Source organism: Accipiter gentilis, chromosome 33 (assembly GCF_929443795.1).
Source record: "Accipiter gentilis chromosome 33, bAccGen1.1, whole genome shotgun sequence".
Classification (NCBI taxonomy): domain Eukaryota; kingdom Metazoa; phylum Chordata; class Aves; order Accipitriformes; family Accipitridae; genus Astur; species Astur gentilis.
Window position 1 is genome coordinate 15394709 of NC_064912.1, and position 26372 is coordinate 15421080.

The 26372-nt window shown below is 46.0% G+C and overlaps 1 protein-coding gene across 3 annotated transcripts in view; it reads right to left on the reverse strand.

Moving 5' to 3' along the window:
- Positions 1-4238: 4238 nt before the first annotated feature.
- Positions 4239-26372, reverse strand: part of TTYH3 (tweety family member 3) — an 80750-nt gene continuing 58616 nt past the window's right edge. For 2 of the 3 annotated variants that reach the window (XM_049790971.1, XM_049790973.1), the window contains exons 8-15: positions 23283-23338; positions 21950-22042; positions 21737-21829; positions 20837-20973; positions 18646-18822; positions 17644-17719; positions 15393-15494; positions 4239-9959 (exon numbers count right to left, since the gene is read on the reverse strand). In XM_049790971.1, the coding sequence (XP_049646928.1) occupies positions 15414-15494; positions 17644-17719; positions 18646-18822; positions 20837-20973; positions 21737-21829; positions 21950-22042; positions 23283-23338 (713 nt within the window). In that variant the 3' untranslated portion in view covers positions 4239-9959; positions 15393-15413. The remainder of the gene's footprint in view (positions 9960-15392; positions 15495-17643; positions 17720-18645; positions 18823-20836; positions 20974-21736; positions 21830-21949; positions 22043-23282; positions 23339-26372) is intronic. The other variant, XM_049790972.1, reaches the window with a different exon arrangement.

Here is a 26372-nt window from a genome sequence, read left to right on the forward strand (position 1 = left end):
ATTTTTTTCACCTTTCTAACTATTTCCCACCCCTGCATCACCTGCAGGTGGTTAAAAGAAACAACCCCCCCGAAGCCCTCCCAAGTTTATTTTTCTCTTCCTGACTTTTAAGATCAGCCTTGGATCTATCAAAACCAATTCCCTCCCCGCCCCCGCTCGCCCCAGAGCTCCCAGCACCCGCTGCTTCTGGTCTGCCTCAGCCGCCCAGCGGGGCCGGCTCTGCTCCTGTAGCCATTTGGCAAGCCAAGAGTGGAGGAGGAGATGAACCGAGCATCTTAAAAGCAGCTGGAAACACTTCCCACGGTGCTGCCGGACGAGACCCATGAAGCTGCGGCACCGCTGTACGGTCCCGCTCCCAATCCCTCCAACTCCTCAGCGGACGCGTCCGCCCCCATCTCCCCCCAAACCAGGGTGGCTTCACCGGGCGGACGGTGCCAGGTTTGTGCCTGTCCCTGCTGAGGGCTGGGGACTGGAAAGCAGCGGCACCACAGTGGTCGTGATGTTCTGATCGTGTCCACGGCAGCTCAAGGAGTCCCCCCTTATTGAGGGGGACACAGGATGGGCTGTTAAGTTTGGAAACCCCTTGGGGAGCAGGGGCCATGCCCAAGCAGCCCATCCACTGGCCCCGGAGCAGCAGTTTTTGGAGTGGATCATGAGTAACTGAGTGATTTACGGGGTGTAAGCACCAGGTCCCATGGTGCTCAGCTGGTGGGAAGAGGAAGCGAGTGGGAGAAGGGCTCCAGCCACCAGCATCTGCAACACCTCGCAGTGAGAAGGGAGCTGTGCTTCCTCCCGCTCCCCTCCGCGGACCGGGCAGGGATTAAAAAAGCCCTGAGCAGGGATTTTCGCTGAGGTCATGGTGAGAAACGCCGCCTGCTCCAGGCGCCTTCCTGCCAAGGCAAACCGCCCTGCGGTCCCGCCTGCAGCAACAGAGCCATCAGCCGCAGAAGGAAAAGTCCTTCTGCTCCTACCACCACCCATCCCTTCTCCACCACGCAACAGCACGAAGGCACGGGGCAGCGTGCCTGGCTGCTCCATCGTGGTGGCTGCTGGACCCGTGACCCAAGGTGGCCACGGCCAGGCCACCCTCCTTCCCTGCCAGGCCACCTGAGCAGATGAAAACTGCTGGCAAACGTGCTGGGTGGTCACGTCCTTCTACGCCGTGGTGCTGGGATCCACCAAGCTGGTCCAGGCTGGGCTGCAAACACGGGGTGTGGAGGAGTCCTGCCAAGCCCTGGGGCTGCAGCGTGGCTGGACTGGAACATCTCGCCCCTCCAGCGGCTGCCTCCTCTTGCAAACCCTTCCGACTGCCAAGAGCAGGACTTCAGCATCCCCATGCGGTCAGACAGATCGGAGCCTCCCCGTTCAGGCTCTTCTTTCAAGCTGACGGGCCAGTGGACGCTCAGCTCTGTCCTGTACTCCCTCCCAGTGCAAGAAAGGCCACGACCTCCTGAAAGCAGAGGTGGTCCGGCAGAGTGGGATGGGGAGATGGGATCTTTCCTCAGGGACGAGGGTGCTTCAGAAGGGGTTAGAGAAGATGAGATGCAATTTCAGCTGCCTCCGCTGGACACACAGGGAGTCAGAGTCCCGATGGGATTGTCCCGAAAGAGAACCACGAATCCAGCTCTCAAGCGCATCCGATGAAAGATGTTGGGCAGATCCAGGCTTCAGCAGCAGCAGCAGCAGCAGATGCCGCAGGCACAGTGCCACGTCCAGCAGAAAACCTTACCTGTAGCACAGGCCATTTCCCACCCCAAGGGGTGACAGGAGCTGGGGGCATGTAGTCAGTAACTGGGTCCCAGCGAGCACACCACAGCAACCAGCTCTGCCTGCTGGTTTTCCAGCCCTCAACCCACCGACAGTTCCCGGAGGCAACGCTCCTGTTAGCACAGCTCAGCACACCACGGGAACAAATACATTTGAAAGCATCGCTCCGGGGCATCCCTCCCTGCCTTATCTTCGAGGCCAGAGATCTAACAGACCACTACTGAAGGCTGATCAGAAGGCAAGGTTTATTCAAACACATACTTCACCCTCTCCTCTGGTTTTTTTCCAGCTCTGCATTGCTCAGGAGAGAGCCCTCCCCTGCTCCTGCTGGGACAAGGAGCCGTGCAACAGGGTGAGCAAAACCTGCGGCTGCTGGAGATGGCGGACTGGAAGGCACTGGGAAAGGTTACCGGAGAGGTGGCCTTTGCATGTTCCCATCCCTGGTGGGAGTCCATAAACCTGGTAAAATATTTACGTGCTGATTCTGACGGAGGCTTTATTTTCCTTCACGCCAACAGATTTCCTCGACTGCTCCAAGCCCTTTGCACCAGAGAGCAGGTTTAATCATCTCAGATCAGAGATGAAGATGGAAAACATGGGCTCCTCCTTTAGGTGGGAAAAAAAAAGAGGGGAGGCAAAGCTGTCAATTATTAGTGAAGGGAGGAAAACTGGTGTCTGCTGAGATTTACAACCATGAGGGTGAAAGGCACAGCAAGAAGCTCTCTGTGGTTCTGCACTGATGGGCAGGACTCAAGAGCGTGGGTGTGGGTTTCAGCCCTACAAACACACACAGCACTTAAAAAAAAATAATACAGCATTAACAGAGTTAAATTATTGCTTGCACCAGTCTGGCCTTCCAAGGAAACAGGACATACCTGTGCACACACACTCCCACGGGGAGCAGGCCAGGACCAGCAGCGCTGAGGAGGAAGGTGCCCAGGAGCCCAGCTCAGGTCACAGTTGCTGCAGGATGCGGTCCCTTCTCAATGACCTTCAAACTGGCTCTGCCACTTGGTGGTGTCATCCAGGACCGTCAGCCTGGTCCTTACAGCATCACTGGGTAGTTTGGGAGCTTTCTGCTTTAACCTGCAGTCAGATCAAGAGCAATCAGCACTGCTGCAGCCATCTGCTGTCACCAAACCCTGCGAAGGGGCTTGTCCATGCCCCTTCCCACCCCGCAGTTTTTTCCTCTTTCCCCAAAAGACCCACGCTCCTGCATGAGGAGCTGCTCCGCTTCCCCCAGCCCTTGTCCTAGGGGTCAAGTTCAGGTGTAGCAGCATCTGGCAGCCAGAGATGCTGTTTGGCTTTACCACAGTTCGGTGGTGGGGAGTTTCCCAAAGACCCACAGCTGGTAAAGGATGGGCAGAAGCTGGGGGCAAGAACAGCGCAGGACGGAGGCTGAAGACCAGTCCCTCGATTTGGCTGGCAGGATCAGGCAGAAAACAGATCAAGAGAATTACAGGAAGGTAAAGGTTTTAGTTCACTACTTGATAGAGAGGCAGCAGAGCAGGCCTGTGATCAGAGAACAGTACAAACGAAGAACTAAAAAGAAAGCCATGATAGCCTGGGGCAGATCTGAGAAAGATGAGCCCACGCTGAGCGGCACCGGCTCCCTCGGCGATGCTATCGAAGGCACGTACATACGTTTCGTACGTACGTTTCACCGTCTCCTGAAGAGGGACGCCTTCGCAGCGGCCGAGCTGGTGGTGAACCCCTCCGTACCATTTTTCCACACTACTTGTACTTCTGCTGCTGAAAACGAACCGCTTGCCTTCGCTGCTGCTCCAGCACAGCCTAAGCAAAGCGGCAGCGGGGGGCTCGGGTGGGGGGATCACACGTACCGTGCGCAGGGGGCACATCCCCACAGCCCGATCTCCACGACCCATAGCTGCTCCAGCATCTTCTCCAGCGGTGCCTGAAGCCCCTGGAGGTCTCCCCGGGACGAGGACAGCCCCGCAGCCAGCACCGGCCCAGCTCCGTGCCCCCATCCAGGCTCCCCCCCAGCCAAAGCTCGCCCTCCCGGGCCCCCCCAGCCGCAGACCGCTCCAGAGGGGTACAAGCCACATCATTGCTAAAGCAGGATTAGCGCAGCTTCCCCTGGAGGGAACGTCCGCACGGATCAGTTTTCTTCAGAGGTCCTTTTGAAGCTGCCCGAGTCAATTTGAACAGTCCAGTCTGTGATTTCTAACAGCAACCAGATCAGGTTGAGACCTGTAAGCAAAGGAAGAAAGCAGCCCTGCTAATACCTGTGTGCACACTCCATCTCGCATCGCAGGACCGACACCAATAATTGGATTTCTGTAGTACAGGGCACTCGCGTTCCTATTCCTTCCACCCTCTACTAGCTATTAGATTTTATGGCTCTATTACCTGTCCTCACTTCATGGATCTACCACAATGTATGAAAGGAAATAAAAATTCAGGCAGGTCTATGAACAAGGAAAAAAAAAAAGTAAGAATCAATAAATAGGAACAGTGATTTTAAATCGTTTATTTTTAAAACATGAAACCCAAGCTGAATAGAAACCACAGAAATTACATTTAGGTTTTTTGTTTAGTATTTGCAAACCAAAAGTTACAGTAAAAAATAGCTACATTACAATCAATAGAACTACAGAATTAAAAGTAAAGATACAAAAATGGGCTCAATCCTCTTTAATCCTCACAATTTAAAAACATTTTGGGTAAGTGCAGGAACACTTGAAAGAAACTAGCAGGTCCAAAGTTTAAAAAAAAATTATATATATTTATATATTATATATGTATATAAAGTGGTATGATATACAACCATTATGGTTAAGAAGAAAAAACAGAAAAGTTACAAAAAGGCCAGGTACATGTTCACCATTAGGTTTCTGTGCACAGTGTCCAAGAAAATAAACTTCCCTCTGAATGATGTGAATAAAACTCATGGGGCCTCCCATTAACAAGGGACCTGAGGCACGCGACGTGACGGCTGGGCAGCTGGACCCAATGCAGAGGACAATGAAAGAAATACAGCTTTTCTGGGACTTCAGCGGCCTCCTGGGCAGAGGCCACTGGAGAAGTCTTGGTGTGAGATTAGAGGAGGAACAGGAAGGAAGGAGTTGGGAATTGCATAGTGAGGAGCAATGTAGTATCAAATATGCAGAGCACCTAAGAGCTTCATGCTACAGTTATCCTCTCTAGGAAAGGAATATTTTGAACTTTCTGGTTGTACATCAATTTATGTTCCACTTTGTTCACGCATGTAGCCACAGGGGCTGGGTGAGCACCCAGGAGCTCCAGACCACCAGTAACCCGTGACTTCTCTCCCAGCTGGGCAACACACTCACCATCACGGCTTGGCAGGAGATCCCACTCCCCCCTGAAAGCACAGATGACTTGCTAGCTATCTAGGAACCGCTACCAAAACATCCCACGCTTCTGCTGGGCCTCCTGGAATGACTAGGGAAGCGCGCACACAAATAACTCCTAGAAAAGGGGAGTAGGCTGTGATGAAAGAAGCTACCTGGTTAAAGGTACAGATTAAGTCTTGTCAGGTCTCTTCTCTCAAGGCATTAGATCTACTCCTTGGTATCTCCCTGGAGGGCTTTTCCCCCCCCACCCAGAGATGTTCACCGAGTTACACTAACAGACTTGTTGCGTTGGGGAAGACCCTGGCTTCTCCTCGGTCCCCAGGTAGGAAGCACTTCAAAGACAGCTCCTCGCCCTAGCTAAAGGAAAACGCACCCACCTCATCTACTCCCGAGTCAGGTGAGGTGGCCAGAATCAACAAGCCAAGACACTTCTCTCTTCAAAGGGCTCAGCATGGTATTTCAGTTGCTGCTAGAAGGAAGAGAAGGCGGGACCTGAAGCGAAGCATGGGTTTATCCGCACAGGTACCTGTACCCTGCTCTTAGGGGTATCCACCTACTCCGGTCTGCTATTACCCAAAGCTCTCATGAGCGATGGCTAAGCAGCCCCCCGAGAAATGGTTTACTCTCAGAAAGGCCAAGCTTTTTATGTATTTTCAGGGAACTGCTATGGAAATCCTAACTTAGGATCACTTAAAACCCCATGCACTGTGTCCCCCTCAAAGCACTCAAATGAACATCCTTGCATCTTGGCTGAGATGACTGTACACGGAAAATTAACACCTATCAAATGGAGAAAACTTAAAAAGGACAGGAGGGGAAGGGAGCACTCCATCCTTCACATTTGGATGCACGCTAAAAATCTTAGCTTGAACCCTTTTATCAGCACATAAAATGAACTCAGTTTAATAACACATACAGGATACAAACACTACAGTTATATTCCCAAGACAGCACAAGAAATTCACAGCCAAGTCTTGATTCGATTTCCTTTACAATTACAATGCAGTCTTGAACACTGGACACAAGAGTCCAACATGCTATTTACATTTCACATTGTGGAGATGTTTGTGTGCTTGGAAGAGTTCTCAGTTCCAAAAGAAAGTGTCATTCACACATGATGATGCAGTGGAAATAAACCAAGCCAACCAGACAAGCCCATGACCACATTTGTGCTTCTGAAAAAGTAACATGAAGTGCCTTCACCGATGCAGTCACCTTCAACTGGACAAGCTGCCTTCCATTTCGCAGTCAGCGAGGCTTCCAGAGGCCAATCTCATCCCCCCTGAATTCTGGACCCTTTTGCTAGCAACCAGTAATGTGAGTAATGTTCCGATAAGGTCAGCTGGGACACACCAAGTGATATGGCCTTGGCATTTTGTCACATTAAAAACAGAGACACACAATGGAAGAGAGAGAATTCTCTACAGCTTTACCTCCTACAGCTTGAAGAGTTTGGACTCCCTCAACCATGAATGCCATCTAGAACAGATGAGTCTTCGCCAGATAGCACCTGCTGTTCACCCGAGAGGGAGGCACAGAGTCTGGGAGATCTTGGCTTTTGAAAGTCCACTCCTCAGACGAAATGTGACCATATGGATGAGACTGATTATGTCGCAGCCATAAGAATAGGCAAAGGCCATCTGTTCTTCAGCAGATCTGTTCAGACCAGCCTGCAGAAATGCCACACTGTTGCTCAAGGTTCCAGTAAAAAAAAAAAAAAGAAAAGAAAAAAAAAGTAGTAGTAACAATAATAATAAACCAAAAGAAACCCATTTGTCTGTGTTTCCTATCCAGCGCTCTGCACAGCATGCAGCGGGGCAGCAGAGTTCCAGGATGCTTTACAAAAGTGCAATATCCATGTCAAGTAAAGGAAGTGCTGGCTGGACAAAGGTACACAGCTCACACTGCAGTCACGTTATGCTGGCCTCCAGAGAACAAAATGTTATCTCCATAACATTCCTTCCAGTTATATGTTGAAGTCACAGAGCACGTATCTCTACATCTGTGCCTTGCTGCAAGCCCCAGACATTGTCAGAAGTTGTTCTGGGTGTTGTGAGTGGCTATGCCAAACCTTGGAAGGAAGCAGGTCAAGGTGGCTGCTCCATTAGAAGCTGCAAACAAAAAGGCATAGGCTCGCTCCCCCATTATCCCTGCTGGCACAGACAATACCACTGTGACAATTTAGATCCAACCCAAAGTGCAGTCACACGCATGTTCAGGATGCATTCTGTATACAAAAAAGTCAATATACAGAAGCACTTGTTTTCACAGGGTCCCCCACACGCTCCAGCCTTCAAAACACTTGCCTTCAATGAGTAGGACTGGGCCACAGATTTTAGGGCAGCTCCCCTAAATTGATAGCGTAAGTAGCAATCCGAGCACAATCTTGCAAGGAGAGATGATGGCAGAACAACTCGGTCTTACTAAGGATTATATGGCTCTTGCTTCTTTCTTCAAAGGGAGAGGAAGGTTCAGTTCCCCCTCAGATAGCAGTTTATGCTTCGGACCCTGCAAGCTAACCATTCCACATGCTTGCACACCCGGGTCTCCTGGTAGGCTTTAAGACAGGGTGGAAAACCTGGTGCTCATAAGCCACAGTGTCCCTCCATACCACCTGTGACTATATTTCCCTGCCCTTGTTATTTGATAACACAGAGGTATGTTTCAATGTGAAGCCCATCAAACATGTCTGAAAGGGCATACTCAGTCCTGAGCAAGAAAGTCCTGCTTCTAGAGATTTACGGTGAAGTGTGAAGTTTTCTCCAAAACCTTCTCTTCCTGTCTGCATGGTGGTGCCTCCTCCCTGTCTCCCTCACTCCTTTGAATGGCAATAGCTGCCCTACAGCTTTTGCAGTCTATTAGTGGTTTCTGTCTTAAGAGGAGTCTCAAAGCTTGCTCTTCCACAGAGCTGGTACCATTTTACAGCAGATACCATCATCCTGGTTAGCTACCTGCTAGGAACAATTCTTACCTCACTGCAAGAAGGCAACTGACTTGAGTTAAAGGCAGATTGGTAGATTCTGTGCCCCATACAGCAAATATGGGGTAAACAGACACCGAGTCTGAACATCACTGAGGTGAAGACTAACTGCCTCTGCCAATGGCTCAACTGCAGTTTGAGAGACGCTTCCCACTTTATTTCCTCTGCCAGTTATTTAATATAATGCTCAGCAGCTACACTAAGATGCCCCTGCTCAGAGGTAAAAAGACAAAAAGGAACACCATAGTTACCCTACTGAAAGGGCAGTACTTGACAGTACCTCCCAAGAGGCAGTCTCCTCTTCCAGTAGGAAGCTGTCAGTGCCCTTTGGAGCACTGCTCTTCAGTGGAAAGTACAGCACCAATGGAGGATGTTGCCCTCTGCAGGCACCCAGCTGCCTCTTTGCAAGTTGTGTTCTGCCTCATGTCAAGAAAAATGCCTTACACGTGCCTTAATATGGTCAGATAGTGGTTAGCAATGTGCCTCAAAAAACAGAACGAAATAAAATAGAATAAAATAAAAACCTGCTCTGACAGTCACAATGTTCTCCAGATGTCATTTGGGTTTCTGACTCTGGAACACAGAAGAAGATATACTGACGATCTTGTGAATTTATTAGGATTGAGGCTCCAAAAACCTCCTTCAATACCAGTTCAGCAACCTTGTGCTGTACATCATGATTTAAAGAGAAAAAAAAAAGTCCAGCAGAGTTCACAGGGTCACTCCTGTAGGGAGAGCTTGCATTTGCTATAAATCCATTGGTGCTTCCAGTCTCTCTTGCTTTTGCAAGCTGACTGTCCCATAAGATCTAGCATCAGAGAGCTGAAACTGTTTAGTGCAAAAATACCCCACCCCCCCCCTAAAGCCTTAAAAGTCTTTTCCTGGAAAAATTTGGCACCAAGTGGGTGGCTGGCTCCTATTTGATCTGTGTGTCAGCCTCGTAAAGGCAGCACCCAGAATGCCATCTGCAAGTACCTGGGCTTCCCTGATGGAGCAGAGAGGTCAGGTTCAGAGCGATGGATAAGGTAGGTGACTGGTGCTGGGACCCCCTGCCCCTCCTCAAGAATTCACGTGCTAGATATAATGGGAATGAAAAAGGCATTTTCTTAATGGATTTTTTTTTTTTTTTTTTTTTTTTTTAAAAGTTAACCAGGGTAGTGGGATGGTTTGCTCTAGAAGAGCCCCAGGCTCCCACATTACAGTGGGTATCCAGTGACACCATGAGACAGGAGTTTCCCTCCTCCCTCACATAGGGCACTGGACCAGAGGACTCCCATCAAAATGCTGCATCATGCATTGACCCAACATTCCCTCGTTGTATGCTAGTCATAGGCACTGAGCCTCTGCTTCTTCAGTGTTTGACAGACTACTGATCCCACTGCAGGAGTGAAGACAACCTACCACCATCTTTCACTGAGTCCCTCTGGGGAACAGAAGGGGAAAAAAAGGGGACAGAAATATTCACCAACTTTTTCTGATAGGCTACTCTAGTAAGTTGGCCCCCAGGCAGGCGGACCCAGTTTCTTGCCTGGGTTCTCTCAGTTGCTTGCCTGCGCGTGCTTGCTCTCTCGCACATCAGGTACAACAAGGTGAAGGCTTAAATTCAAGAGGGGCTTCCACTCCAGGGGGCAGGTACCAGGTTGGAGGGGTGGTCTGGACTGGAGAAACAGAAGGAGCTGCACTGGATTTTGGGCAGAACAGCAGGATTGTTCTACGAGGACAGCAGAGGGGCACAGCAGTTGGCACATTGTTTAGTCTGACTGCACGTGTGGGTTTTGTTTTTTTGCTTTTGCTTTTTCATTTTAATGCACACTGCCAGCATCTGGACGAGGTTGGTTGGTGGCGAGGTATTTGGCTCTCATGCTGGAGGTGTACTGGAGGAAGACAAGACAAACAAAACAGAACAAAAAAGTCAGTCAGAATGACTAATGTAAACATGGAACCACAGATTACGACCACCTCCCAGCATAAAATGGTCTGTATTTACAGCAAGTGTATCAAGGAGCTGCTGGCTCAGTCTGACAAGGAAAGTTTCACAAGTCACTGCATAGTCCACTCTGAGTAACGTACTGTCAGCCTGTTGCAAGGATGCTGGCCAGGTCAGTGCAGATGGGCTAATGGTTCATCCAAGCTCTCTACAGAGAAGGAAATCCAATAGTCATTGAGTTGAAATATGCCATACTTTGCTTTGGAGAAAAGAGGGAAATGGAAGTGATGCAGATGTAAAACCCCACCTTACACCGCCATCCTCTCTTAGTCATGTTATTGCTTTCAACCATGCCAGAAAAGGAGGTTGAAAACAAAATGGGTGCGCACTGCATTTTTACATTGCATTTTACAGCAGTGAGGGCATCAGAAGACTGCATGCATCTCAGATGGGCAGTTTGAAATAAAAGTGTGGAAGAATGAGTCTCTGAACAATTTATGCCCAAGAAAGAACAGATCCTGCCAGGCTGGAAACAGGCTGCCATCAAACAAGACGATATTAGCTAACATTTATCAGATGGGTAATAATCCACTGGGGCTTGGGATCCAACCTGTGTACTATGCAGTAGTAGACAAGATTCCTGCTTGGGGGTGAGAAGAGAAAGTCAGAAAGATGAGAGGTTGTTTCGGTTTGGGGGGTTGTTTTTCCTTATTTTCTGTTTTTATTCTAAGGAAGGTAATCCAAAACAGCTCCCAGAAGCTACTGAGGTAACATCTGCCATTCAGCTTTGAATAATGAGCTGAAAAGCATGTAAATAATACCCAGCAGTAAGAACAAAAGACTTTGCTTCTTTATGACAATGTGTTCAATGCCTTCATTGTGACTACATTACTGCTTCTGGGGTTCTGCTACCATGATACTAACAACCAAGCAATGAGGACAAACATTTTATTCCTCTTTTTATACCAGCTGGAGATTGAATAATTCTATAATACCCACATCTTACTTCCCAAGAGCGCTCTTCAGCATACTGACTTTTCATCACCTTTAAAACAGAACCACATAAAATAGCTGGTTAAGCCGGCAAAGAGACAACTGAAAGGCAGTTCCACACCAGGAGGTATGATTTATCTTGCCCACTGGGAAAGAACATTATGAGGCATCTGTAGGCTCTCAAAAGCTCAGCTGTCCAAAGGGGTTTTCAGAGAATTAACAGTATTTTATCAGTTTTCCTTCAAAGACTGACCTGGGCTGAACCTCTGCACAATAGAAGACAGAAACTGCTCCTTTGGCAGAGCTGACCCCATTGGCACAAGATGAAGACACCTGTGGCTTATTTGCACAGTCATCTTTCAGTGTCTTCCATAATTGGAAAACTTTCTGCAGAACATGGATCTTAATATAAAACTCTGGCCCAGAAATAGCATCTATATTTAGAAGACAAAAGGTACATCTTTCTCTTTTTAAGATGTATTTTTTGTCAGTGAGAAGGAAAAGGTAGAAAGTACCAAGCTGAGCCAGTTTAAGGACTATATTCTACACAGTTTATTAAATGTGATTACTGTTTCAGAGTTAAAGTTTAGGGCATTATTAAAACATATGAGACTAACACAACAGGCTCAGAGAAGCTTAGAAGTCAAAGAACTTTCTCATGAGTAAGTAGGGCACATTTCGGGTAGCGCAATGCTGAATTACCAGCCAAACATCACGCTAAGATAACGGTCTTAGAAGGAAAAATGCATTTGATAGCTCATTTTCCACTTGTATTCTGTATGGTGACATGCGATAGGAGATGAGTATGAACAGAGAACTTCCAGGTGCTAACATTTTGTAAGAAGTATTTAGGAAAAAAAATCTCAGATCATGGAAGGTTATTGTGCATCTTCCAGGCCAAGTCATATAGGTTCAGCACAAAACATGCAACATCAACTTTCTTTAGAGGATTAAAATCAAGAAGAGCCACTCGATGAACTGCATTTCAAGGATGTACAAAGTATACCCATCATGGAGGGAAAAGTAAAAAAGAATTCAATCCTTCCTTCACCAAGAAAACAGCCCACAGTTGTTTAAGTGTCACTATAAAAAAGTAATCAGGAACACGAGATTTGGACAGTCAAGCAGAGGGCATTTTACATTCAAACCTACCTGCAATCCACCAAAAGGAACAAATCAAGACTCAGAGTAGTCAGAGTTAGGGCTGATGTTCTCTCCTTAACTCAGGATTTTTGCACCTTTGTACCTTTTCCCATTATGGTTTGAATCAGTTACTCCTTCTGTTACAGCGTATTTTTAATGACCATGATAAGTGCTATTGAAACCTGGAAGTAGAGAGCTAACACTTCACTGCACACCTCTCGTAACCAGCACAGCTCTATCAGTGTGTACTGGATCTCCAGTCACTGCATTAGACTCCGTGTACAAATGCTTTGCTCCACATGCTGTTGACAGTAGTCCCTCATCCAAGTCCTTCAGTGTATCCTCTACTGGGAAGCAGAGGAAAGATGCTGTGGAATACACAGATCCCAACATCTGGACAGGCCAGCAGATGAAGATGTATCAGCAGACACGTGCCAGTCACATGGATATGAAACCAAACTGTATTATCCATAGTTAAAATAACTAAGTCTTTAGCTCCTTTAAAAAGTAATTCTAAAGACTTAAAGCTTGAGAACAATTCAGAGCTAAGGAGGTCTTGGACTGTACACTGAGGTAACCTGGATACAGTGCCTGACACAGCTATAAGGTATACAGTTGCATTTAGTTTCCTTTAAAGAGGAGCTTTCATAGAAGGTTAAAGAACATGCACAATGCAGTCATTCTTCCAGTACTCTCGCTGGAAGTACCCATGTGCCTATACACCCTCGTTTACCCTTTCAAAAACAGCACAGAGGACAAGTTCCAACCCATACCTTCACCACACTGTCAGCTACCCTAAAAAGAGTACCTAAAAGACTTCTGTTACCGTTTCTCCTTGTGGCTTGTGCTATTCAACACAGCACACCCCTCCGTCACTTACCAGTCAGCTAGGACAAACACAGCTGATTGCATTCAAGTTTATTTTATATTTCTCCAAAGATAAATTTTTGTATTTCTCCTTCACATTCAGCCTTGCTGAGGGTATAAACTTTCATAGGTGTGGTTTGCCAGCACATACAAGTTAGGTGCTTAACACAAAGGAATCATTGGTTGAAAAAAAAAAGGAATAATCAGTTAATTTTTTGAGAATTCTATCAACTCCTGTGAACTGTGCAGACCATGAGTACTTCACAGCTAACTGACCTAAGCTGGAAGATCACTTACCATATGAAACCATGACTCTGAGTATAAACCATTTACTGTTTGTGGTTAAAAAACCCACATGTATCTCTCAGCTACCGTGACTTTGATTTCCTGCCAGAGTTATTCAGGTAATCCAATAAAGACCAAAGCTTCTGGATCCAAGTTCTTAAAGGTTGATCCACCTCTCAAATAGCTAAAGCACAGTAAACACACAGGGTTTGGTATCATTATGTATGGGAGGTACAAGATGCAGATAAACAACCAATTTCAGCCAGTGGGTTCTGAATTCAAAGGGACTTAAGTTTTCCAAGTCAAAAGAACAGAGCTTCTGTTTGTTTTGTTTGTTTTTAAAGTCTTGGAAAGAATGCAATGCCTTTTTCTTACCCCTGCAGACAGCCACATTAAACTCTGGGTGTGACCTTTGGTAAACAGAAAACAGTGCAGACTGAGATCAGGTCATGTTTCACAGCCCAGAGAAGATTTCAAGTCCAGAATGAAGACACTAGATTCCATGCCTCCCCCCCCCACACACCCCCCAGCAATATTTTATTTCATGGAATAGACCCATCTAACATCGCTACAATACCACCTGCAGGAACCAAAAAGCAGAAAAACCGCTATAAGCTGATGCCCAAAAGCAGCCCTTGCAAGACTAAAGACTGAAGAAAGTTGTGACTCTTTCAAGGGTGCTAGCACCATGCTTCAAGACAAGTTTGCTTGTGTTCATGCACCATGGCAGAGGGCATCAAGACACCGGATTCAGACAGCACCCTTCCCAGCATGTCACAAGGCAGGCAGACAAACAGCAAGAGGCAGCAAGAATGCAGACCAAGCAGCAACATGACAGAAAGGAATCCAATGCAAGGCTGACAAAAGTCCCAAAAAGAACGGCAGAAAAGAAGGAACAGCAGCGTTATGGACATGTATTTCTGTGAACAGAATGTAAGATACAGGTCACTGATTGCATGAGCCAAAAGCAATAGGCCCTCTGTTCCAAATGGAACCATCACCTTCCAGTTACCGTGTGACTGCAGTTCCCTTGAAGGAGCACTGTCCTTCATACCAGGCAAGTTGCCTGGTAACTCTAATTATACCCTATATTCAACCAAGCTAAAAAACTACAAGGCCTAATGCAGACCACCTACTCTTTCTGTAGGTGTGTGGCTTTGTCATGGACCACTGTGAGGGAAGAAACACTGGCTATCTTGCAGAACATCAGCAACTACAGCCCATTAGGAATTCAGACACTGAAATGGTACTAGGAGGGCCCTGTTCACAGAGCCTGTGGGACATGGATGGGATGATTTGGACACACAGAACAAACAAAACAGTAAAAGGTTTTGAAACAGAATGAAGCAGATCTTAGTGCTTACGTCTGGACCCTTAGGGAAAATTTTTTTTAAACTTGCTCCTTTCTTACTTTAAATGCAAGGATAAAAGGAGAAGCTGCACAAAGATCTAACAGGCAATGAAGTAACTCTTCAGGACAGGCCACCATTACCAGCTAGGATCTTTCAACAAATTAAAAATCCTACTGAGGAGCTAAAAGCTTGTGGCAGGTAAGTATTGGTGGTTTCAGGCACATGCTGTTACGACCAGTTAAGACAAATAGAAGAGCAGTAGGGCTCAAGGGAAGCCACAAGCTGAATTAAGACAACCAGTCCCGACTGAAAAGCTGCTAGATTGGTTCTCTTTACTTCTAGAAAATGGCTTCTTGTGATAGGAGAACTTCTATTCTGCATTTGAAGTGCAAGGTTAGTTCTACATTCAAGCAGCACTCAGTACTAAGTGTTCAAACTGTTCTCAAGTGTGGACTCTGGAGTTGAAGCTGCTGTGAATTAGCTTTTGTGAGGCATGGGCACCTAAAACCCTCACAATGTGCACCAGAAGCCTTTACAAGGTTGATACTGCTCCTTGAGTCTGCACCAGAGCAAAAGCTTATTTTAATTTTAACCCTTGGCAGGAGGGAATGGGGTGGGAGGTGCAGAGGGAAGGAATGTGAAGAAATAAAAGGCACTGGCCTGGGATAAACAGTGCAGGGATGAAGGGAGTGGTTGGGAGTGGAGAAGGGGTTGAGCAAGAAGGACCTTTTTTCCAGTACCTGTTCCATTTGCGGGCGCTGTTACCAGTATGTCCGTGCACTGTCCGAGGGCTTAAGCTGCCAGCTCATATGGCTGCTACTGTCCATGGCAGCCAAATACAACTGTGATGACGCAAGAAAGAGAGAGAAAAAGAGAGTGCAGCCTCAACGTGCATGAAAAACACAGTGCAAGAAAGTGAAACGCTGCGGTGTGTGTCAGCGACAAGGTGGGCTCTACAACCCTAAGGGAATAGCCCTGTGGCAAGAAGGAGAAAACAGAAGGAATGAGAGAAGGGAAAAAAACAAACAAACAAAAAGCCAGGAAAAGTAACGGACAAACAATGCAGCAGGATCATCACATCTTAGTTTTCACCATCTGTTCACAGAAAGCTAAATGGAATCTATCAGCTCTGTCCACTCACCGGACATAACCTATTTGGATGGTTATTCCCCTTTCCTCCCTCCCCAAAAGAGGCAGGGACACGTGCATTGGTATGGCCTTTTCATCTCTCTCCTCCCACAGATGATTTGCTATGAAAAGTTACAATTTCTTCTGCCTCAGTATGGTCTCAGCCACCTGCTATGGAGAGCTGCAAACACAAAAAACCCAGAAAAGCCCCCTTCCCTGCCACCTGCCAACATGAGAATAGACAGTATTTTTCTTCTCTCCACTGCCTGTCTACTATGTCCCTCCAGAAAACACATTTATCCTATAGCCTGTTCCTTGCCTCATCTAGGGAGAAGCTCCCCTCATCTCTAGGTGCAGCGCTGCACTCTCCTCCTCCCCCAGCTCCTGTGCTTCCCTATAGCCCAGATTGATGGCTGCCAAGTCAAGTTACTCTGAGGAAAAAAAAAAAAATTAAAAAAAATCTCATCTTCATCTGCTCTCAGAAACCAGGCTAAGGCACCAGGACTCAGACCCCCCCTCTCAGGGTATTAATGCAAACAGCTACTGAAGAACCAGGGAAATTCTTGCATAACTAGAGCCCACACGAAAAGGAGTGTGCTTTCCCTGAATCAGAAGAGCTGTAGGGCAAGGGGAAGCAGGACCTCGGTCTACAGACATTGAATGAACATATGCTGTGGCAGTACCAGAGGGACAGTGCCCTTCCTACAACAGGAAACGTCAGCAGTAAAGCATTTGCCACGCTGTACTGTGTGCAGCGCATCAGCTCTTCTCCTGAGGACCATCTCGTTGCTGGGAACAGATAACGCTACCAGAGCCTGTGATCAGAGTACCACCAGGGATTCAGGAAAAACTCTTTGTGAAGGTTGAAAGAGGTCTGGCCAAGTACAAAGACAAGGATCAACCCTCCACTTTTCCACTTTCTCTACAGTAAGATGAACTGGTCCTTTTGAAGTGAAAACATGAATGTGATGTCCTCTTTTCCACCACAACTACTACTCCTTCATCCTCCAACCTCCTCTTCCTCCCCTTCCCACAAATTTGAACCATGCACCACAGAGTGTATTTTCTTGACCTATACCTGAAGACCAGTTGATTATTAAGCATGCTACTACTTATCGTCTGTAATCACATCACCAAGTTAGTGAGCACTGCGATGGCATGTTCTCCAAGTTCTGGTGTAAGGCTTACAGGATCCAGTGAAGGAGGGCAAGATTCATCTAGCTCTTACACAGACATGAAGGCAAGCCCATGTTTTATCCAGCATACAGAAATGGCTATCAGGCCACTCCAAGTATCAAAACCTTCCATGAAAGTTTTTTTTTTTTTCCTCCATAGGAAATTAAATACAAAAATAGATTCTAAAGAAAGTAAAACAGTTGTGAAAGAAAGATTAAAAAAAAATCTCAACTGAAAAAAAATAATACAGGTTTCATCCTACCATTTCTTTAGGGCAGATTAAGGAGAGAGGTTCAGCGATAACTCTGCATTTACTGTTTTAATGAGTTTCTTTTTTAAACTTGAGGAACCAATGCCACAGATAGCAAGTACACTGCATGCAAGTGAATCATCCTGCTGAAGTCATCCACCATCTACTCATGCACTTCAGTGGTAGCAGGACTGGGCCCATAGGATTACCATTGTTAATAGATTATTATTCTTTTTATGCACAATGTCCAAAGTAGCATAACAGGGTTTTATTCTCCATGGCAGGTGAGACATGGCTTGTCTATTCAAATTGCTGCCATTTATGGGCCAGATCCTGTGTTTGGCTGCACAATCAGCTCCCTTGAGAGTATACAGGAGTGGTAAATATGTATTCCCCAAAGTTGCTGGAGCAGAGAGGAGCAGTAAAGAGAGACTTACTGAGGGAGGTGGGGACTCCCGGCCAATGAGCGGGGTATTCTCGCAACGGGGGTTCTGGAAATTTGCATTCTGGCTCCTAGGAAAGGAAGACACACATGGTAACAGGGGTATGTGCCATGCTTCTCTGGGGAAAGTCTGACTGTGACACGGGACAGAGCATATGCATCCCCAGAACTAACTACCACATCAGGTCAGTCTCCCTCAAAGCTTTTCGTACAGGCCAGGTGGATCTCCCTTTTTCAGACAAGGGCACAAAACTAGCATTATTTTCCTCAGATTGAGCACTATCTTTACACTCTTACTCAGAAGGGCCCACACTGAACCACATCAAGTGATTTAAAAATAGGTCTGTGTGAAAATCTGCCTCCCTGCAGCATCAAAACTGCCAAGCTGCAGAAATGGAGATAAAATGAGGACAAAGTCTAAGGGGAAGAACAAAATGATGTGCCAGCCCAAAAAAGATGGGTCCTGAAGGTAGTCCAAGTGCGATCAGGGTTAGGCACTTCTGGAGAAAGCTCTGAAGATCCCACCTGGACTAGGTGGCTCTGAACTACAACAGATGTCAGAGCTGAGTGCAAATATTGTAGAAGGACAGAGCCTGCAGGTTTTGTCTTGGCTCTCAGGAGGCTTAAAAATCTTCTAGCAAGACTGTTCTGTCTGAAGAATTAAGTCTTCTGGTGATCAAAATCATTGTGTAATAAGAAGCCCAGACAATTTCCTAACTCTCTCTCTAGACAGATTTCTAAATCCTGCAGGACAAAGCTGTTCACATTTTGGAGCATGCTCTCTAATACAACTCTTTCTACTGCAGCACTTTTAAGCTATTCCCTTCTCCCAGTAGATGCCAATCAGAAGACATGCTTTTTGACACTTTGGACAAAATCTTTCATCACTTTCTACTGCTTGGTCGAAAGTGCCAGCCTCGCAGCACTTAGCAACAACAGAAATCACAGTGAAGCAACCTGGACAAGCCCAATACAGCCTTCTTGTCGGGATACTCACATGTACTCTGTGACGGGAGCATTGCTGACTGTGTGTGCTGCTGCTGGAATGCTGGTCTCACTGCCATAACTACTCCCACAGCTATAGAGGCTGGGCATGTGCACTCTGTAAAGATTATCGTGTGTTTGTCTACTCCCTTGAGCAGCTGATTCTTCTTCCCCATCATCATCTGAGCTTCTGCAAGAAGAAAAAGTTCCTCCTAGAACCCTACAATTACCCCACATGTAGGGTTTGCAGGAAACCATGGTAATCCTAGGAACCTCCCAACCATCCTCCACACCTCCACTTTTATACCCATTTGGGATGCCTCAGGGTGGCAGTGTCAAACACAGCCTACACCACAGTGACTCAGACCTCCCACAGATACCATCTGGACTTTTACACTTCGTGATCCCCTACAGTCTCCCTACGGTCTTCTCTCAGGGCTTGGCAGACAGCACAGTTCTGCAACTGCCTAGTCATACAACTGAAGGATGGACACACATCCTGAAATACATAGCACTTTAAAAAAAAAAAAAGAGAGAGGCAGTAAGGATGTAGTGCCATGCACCCCACAGAAAGCATCCTCATCCTTCAAAACGGCAATCTGTCTTTCCATTTGTTGTAGCCATGTCCAAAGAGCTTTTAAGAATAAGTATCTGCAGGCTTCTCTGAACTCCCATTCTGGTCACAAAGGGTCTGCTTCAGCTTCCAGCAAAATCTCAGAAGTCTTTAGAGAGACTAAGTTGCAACATTTGTGTCTAAAGGCTTTATTCTCTCAAAAATTCCAGGATTTTAAATCAATTCTAATGCAGAACAGAGCTGTTTACCAGCTGGTTCCTTCCCCTGTCCCATAGTATTCTCTTGTCGCTCCTGTATAGTATACACTGCTATTTTATCTCCCTAATGCATGAAGCACCAAGGTTTGAAATATTTCCCATTTTAGCGAGGCTTGACAAAGCTAGTAAAAGGTTCTACAGGAAGCACTTTGTTGCTGGGGGAGACAGCATGGACATTGCTAGAACATCCCAAACATCACCTGCAGCTTCTGTACCACAAGGTGGCACTGAAGATTTATTCAGGGAATTGCAGCCTGCACAGACTCTTACAGGCAATAAGGTATGACATCTTCCACCTCCTGGAGGGAGGCAGAAGAAGAAATGGTGCTCCGGGGAATGCAAGAAGGAATCCTTAAGTTCACAGCAGCAGCCTGAGCCTGCTAGGGTTGGCAGGGCAGGCAGCAGCCCACACGGAAGGCAGCACAAGAGATACTACTGTGTAAACCTTTCTCCTTCAAAGGGGCAGACTACCATTCTCTTCCCGATAATGTCTCTGCAGCTGCACGTGGAAGAGGTAAGGAAACCAGCCATTTTCTTAAGCGCTTTTCTGACGCATTTCCCAAGGCTTTCTCTGTGGGCACTGCAGGCCTGGCGGGCTCTGGCTTCCTGCTATTGTTCAAGATGTTCCATTTTACTTTGAACCTTGAGCCCAAGCTTAGACCACAAAAATCATGTTTTGGGATCACAGAACAGAATTTGCTGCACAGCCTACTGCTCTTCTGCAAGAACAGAATACTCAAAGCTATTTTAATAGCTGCATGTGGTGCAGCAGCCAATGAAGTGAAGGTTTGCTCAAGACTTATTGATCAGCCTGGTTACCATCATCAATACTAGTTCCAAACTGTTAGAGGACTGCCACCAATTTGCAAGTATCTCATCTGCCCATTCTGTTGCCAACAAGACAGTTTTGGGCTTCTATTAGCTATGCAAGTCAGTTGCCCTAGCATGAGCAAGCCAAAAAGGCAAGTGTGAACTGCTTCCCATTCCAATTCTCTTCCCCATACTAGAATAAATGCCTCAAAGCAATGCAAGAGAATAGGTATTTTACAGAGATGGCACATAGTTCAAGCATTACCTCTCTCTACAGCTATAATCATTCATCTCTGACTTGACTCATAGTCCTACAGTGTACTGAATACTCCACACATATAATATTCCAGTGCAATAAGGTTCAAATGTAAATATTTAACCACAGCCAGAGCAAAAGCCAACAGGTTTTTTTTTCTGTTGGACCTGTGCTTATAAAGCCTCATCCCTCACACTCCTGGGATCATATGGGAAAGAACTCCATATGCTCATGGGCACAAATCCAATAGCCGGTCTTCGTTAGGAAAGAGCTCTACAATGCTACAGGATGTAAACCCTCTCTATACCTCTTTTGCTGCCAAGTGTGGGGGACGCTGCACACAATGGAACTGAACATGAGGGCTGTGACAAAGGAGAAGAGAACCAGGTAGATGAGGCCTTCCACTCCATCATAGCAAAAGCCCGTCAAAGCCTGGACATAATCCTGGAAAGAGAAATGAGCAGAGTTTCCTGATCACTACAGAGTTAACATTGAGCTCTAGTTCAAAAGCCCTTCCCCTGAACTACATTCTCTGAAACAACATAAGAGATTGTAGTCCCTTCTCCACAGCATATTTCTATTTTAATTTCAGGGACCTCAAGTGTTTTTCATAACTGATCTCACCCTTATTTCCCCTCACAAAGACCCTCTCAGATTTAGTCTTATTGTGTAGGGTTGAAAATATTTCCATGTTTAAGAGGGGGAAAAAAAGAAAAAGAAAAAGAAAAAGCCAAGGCAAACTTATCCACCCAACTTAAGATAACACATTTTTCATTAAGCCTCTCAGCTCCCTCACTATGTCCCATTGCCCAAGAACATAAGCACGGACTATCTGTTTCTCTGCCTTCAGAGATGCAGCTAGGGTAACAGTTAGGCCATGCTATACTGCAACTATAAGGCATTCCACTCTATGGGAAAGGCAACAAGCTACGTGCTATAGAGAAAAAACCGGAAGGCCCCTAAAACCTTAGGGGTGCAGCTCGCAGATGTATAAAAGGCATGCTATCTAGTTTCCTATGTTGATCTTTAAACAGAAAGCTAACTTGATCCAAATTCCCCTTCTCCTTTCTGCTGGAGTCCATCAGCAAAAGCTGTTGTAAATTGTTTTAGCACACCAGAGATTTGAAACTCCAAAATAATCAGTACGCTACAGTCTCTACACCCCCTTTGTTCTTTCTTAGCTCAAGCCCAGTTACCAAGTACTCACCAAATGCAGACTCCGACAGTCTACTAAAGCTGTCAGTTGCTGCAAGTTGATCTCTGTTGAATTTAAAACCTCCTGGATCCGAGTGAGATACTCCTGTAAGCAACAAGCTAGCAATTACTGCAAGGAAATAGCTTAGTAGGAGCTGATCTTGGGCCTTGTACAAGGGTAAGGGAAGCCAGAAAGCACAGGGAGAGCAAACTTGAGGAGAGTTACCTTGGAGGTGGGGTGCTCTCTGCTCGCTGACCTCATGAGTTCCGTAACATCATCCTGCATTTCTACCAGAGCCTTGTGACTTCCTGACAGCTTCTGCTCAACACAAAACATGCAATGTTCAGCAACTCAGGCCACATGCACCAACAAAACTCCTGGGAAAAGGCTTAAATCCTACTTCCCAAATATTGAAGCATCATCCGCATGAATAGTACAAGTTAAGGATGTCTCAACTGACATGGGTGCAGCTGTAATAGGGCTAAGTTTGACTTTTACCAACCTGGCAGAAGTACAGACAAAGAAGAGGGGAAGGGAAGAACTAGAAGAAAAGAAAAGAGTAAACAAAACACATACACAAAAACCATACACACAGCTGGGGCCGGCTCCAGGACAGAAGGGAATGAGAAAAGACACAAAGCGCTCGTGTTCTCACCCCAGAGCACAGCTGGATTTTTCTACTAAACCAGATGGCAGAGAAAGACTTAATGTTAATACTAGAAGTTGTCTGTATTAGGGTGCAGCCTTCATGTTCCATTAAAGCATCCATGAGAATTTCACATGCAACAGCATGTCAGAGAGTACACTGAGCAACCAGAAATGCAACAGATGGCAACAGTGCATCATACCACAGCTTGAAGCCTTCTTACCCACCCTTTAAAACAGAGGAAGACAAGACTTAAAAAATCCTAAATATAAATGGTGAAGCAGCTGGTGTCTGCCAAATGGTGGGTGGTGTGGGTTCATTCTGGCCTCTGATACGTAAGACAAAGTTTGGGATGGGCCCAGGTGCTGTTCTTCAGCCCCCACACAAAAGAATAATGACTCACATTTATACTTCAGGATACAAACCCTTCAACATCCAAGGGATTTAAGAGGCGTATGTGAGAATCACTCTCTCACCCACAGAAGTGGCTGCATTTGGGGAGTGGAGCATTGCCACTGTTTAACCCAAAAGAACCTGCAAGAAGAGATTCAAACCAGGAAGTATGTAGTTTCCCCCCCTGGTGTTAACTGTGGGTGCTCTGTCTCCACATTGCTGGTTTTAGAAGAGCACCATATAAACAGAGGTACCACAGACAAAGCCATGGGCCCTTCTAAGAAGATATCCTTGACCTGAAGCTATGCAGGTAGTGAAGAAGTTGGAAAAAACTACTCACTAAATCACAGTGCCACCTCTTGCACAGCTGGAAAGTAGCTGCCAAAGCTCTACCAATGGGTGGAGTGCTCCCTAAAGCTAACACCTTGCAACTTGCTGCATGCTGGCATAGAAAGCATTTAACCTATACGCTGCAAGGTGTTCAGAAGTGGTGAAGGGAGCTAGGATGTTTACACTCACCTGCTGGAATGGGTTGGGGTATCCAGCACTACAGGTAATGTAATAGCGCAGAGTATCTATAAAGACAAAAGAAAAGAAAAGTCATGCTAGATACATTGTTACAGCTTTGCAGTATTTTACAACTGCCACAAGGGAGGTGTTAAGTTCTGAAAGCAATACACAAAATGAAAATGCAACATAAATGGAATCACTTCGCTCTCTCCATGTAGGATTACAGTGCACGGATGGCACTAGAGAAAGGGATGTAAGCTGCCTTTGGGAAGAGAAAGATTTAGGTTTTAGTTTGGTTTGTTGTTGTTGTTGGGGGGGTGGTGGTGGTTTTTTTGTTTGGTTGGTTGGTTTTTTTAAACAGGGCAAGGCAATGGGGCTGCCCCACTCAAATAGTTAGATGAAACATCCAAGAAGTTTGATACAGAAGTCAGCACTATCCACTGTATAAACGCAAGACAAGACCTCAGTCTAGGATACATCCAACTGGATGTTTAGTTTCTGCAACTTCCAAGTGTCAGAGTACCACTCTCCGGTCACTGAAAGCAACCACAGATTGCTGCCTAGGGCACATCAAAGAGACAACTCAATTTTCAGCCAATTCAGTTCACCAGCTAAACAGCCACAAAACAGTAGTGCAGGAGAGGTAGTAGTGGTGATATAAATACAGCAGACTGCTATCAAAAATACCTGTGGAAGCACGCTGTTGGGCCAAAGGAAGTGCATACACACATCCCTGTGGTACTACACAATGCTGAATATACCGCTTACCAAATGTACAAATTCAAGCGTTTAAAAGATAAAAGGGCAAAAAAGACATCTTCACAACTGGGGATTCTTCTGTCATGTTCAAGGAGAGACTGGTTTTAGGGAGTGTTCTGTAGAAGAACATAAGAAAGTCTTCCTAATTCAAAGAAATCATAGCTTTCAGTGATATCATTTCCTAAAAATGGTATCACTGAAAGCAAGCAAGGAAACTGATGGAAGACAAGTTCTTGTCTTTCTGACACGTACTAGGGATGAACAGGTAAATAGTAGTCTGTTTTCTGATGGATGTTACTTGCATATAATTATATTTTAATTAGAAGGCTTTAATTAGACTTCAACTAAAAGAGTGCATGTCATTTGTTTTGCATCCCTCTTTTGACTTATGCAAAAAAGCTATTTTTGGTATTCAGTCAATACTGCAGACTTGATCAGGAAAGCAAGCTCCTTCCATGTATTAGGATAAAAGCAACATGTTATCTGTCCAAGGGACTTCAGATCATTTGCTGGTAACATCCCAAAACTTAGTCTTAATACTGAGTAGCTCTACCAGTAATCACAGCACAGCAAAGACATACTTGTAAACTTCCAGGTAAGACTGTTACAGTGCTCTGCTAGCAGCATCACTTATTTCCAGTCTTGAAGACACAGTTTATTCCTCCTCATTCAGATGTGTATGAAACCAGCCCGGTACCCTCATGAGCCCTCCATAATACTATACCAACTGCGAGAGCACGCACAAATTACAACTATCAGGCTTTCTCCTGCCACTGTCAATAACGCTATCATGGGAGGGAGCTCTGAAAGACTTGATCATCCAAATACCTTTAGATTTGTTTCTCAAACATTTACAGTTCCTTTTCAGACAAATGGGAGCATGTCAGCTCAGCAAAATCAAGGGTGATGTTGGCTTGGTAAGGACTACAAAAGCCCCAAAACACACACACACTCTCCATTCCGCTGCCCCCGCACCCCCACCCCCACCCCCCCGCGTCCTTTTCGCCATTCTTTTTAATCTTCTGTCTGTGACTTTCAGTAATGCATATTCCAGGCTGCAAAGCTATTCTAACTCAGAAATCAGTAAAAGGCACAAACACAACCAAGCAGAGCTGTGAAGGAAGCAGACCTGGCTGTATCCTGACTGCTGCACTTCCCATAAATACTGAATGCACCTTTCAGCAAGCCAACACACTGGAGACCAAGTAGTACAACACAGACTGTCAGCTCCTGCACACTGGCAATGCAACCTGACAGCTGTTATTTATAATTCATTAGCCTACTTTGGGGCAGCTTCTGCCAGCTGCTCCATCTCCCTCCCACCGACTCTTTCTCTGGGATGACTTACATCTCCCCAGCCAAGCCTCTAAACAGCAATTAGCAAAATCTGGGCAGATAGGAGGGCAGCGAGAACTGCTTTGTGTGCCTCACTTTGGGCAGACCACATGAACGACTGTCCACAACTACTGAGCCAAGGAAAGGACTGCTCCTCCCAGGCTCATAAATCACACTCAATGGCTACAGAAAAATGGATTAAAATGCACCTGAGAGGACAGCATAGCAACAGCAATCCACAGCATCACACATGGCGACCTAAAGGAGCTGTGATCTTGTCACCTATTTATTTTAAACCAACAAACCACTAAAATTTCTCCTAGGCTCCCACAGTGGTATCAAGTTTTACATCACCTTTATAAGTGCATTAAGTTGCATGACATACGGTTAATACATAGGTCTAGAAATGTTGCTTGAGGGCCTTCTGGATCATCCTTGATGGGCAAATTACTGGTGAGAGTTCCTGATATCATCATAGTTTGCAGCTTGTAAGCCCAGGATAAAGATTGCTGGTTACAAGTGAAGCAAAAAGCAGTACAGTGAAATAAGTGCTTCCCTTGCTTCACCGTGGAAGGCAAGATCAACAAGGCTTCACTGTGGTAGCACTGGCTTTGCAGCTGACAAGTGTGACACTCTGTACATAGAAAGTGCTTTCCAAAATGGCAAAGCCAGCAGGAGCAGCTTTCCCAGACACTGAACCCAGCGTGCTAATAGCCTTGGCACTTTAAAGCTAAAGCTACAATAGGCAGCAAAGCTGCCTTAAAGTGATCCTGTGCTGCAAAGCTTGGAAATTAAGAGGAGCATGACCCCTGCCTCTGTACCACCAGGACGGGAAAGAGGAAAGAGCAGGAGGCACTTTCACCAGTTTTACACCTGGTGGAGGCTATCCAGTACAATACCAAATCTCTCATTTCTGTCCAGAAGATAGCTATACTAACCCATCACTTGCACTCTGCTAACAGCTCCAGGCCATTTCTTTCTATAATTATCTTTCCAGTGCATTTT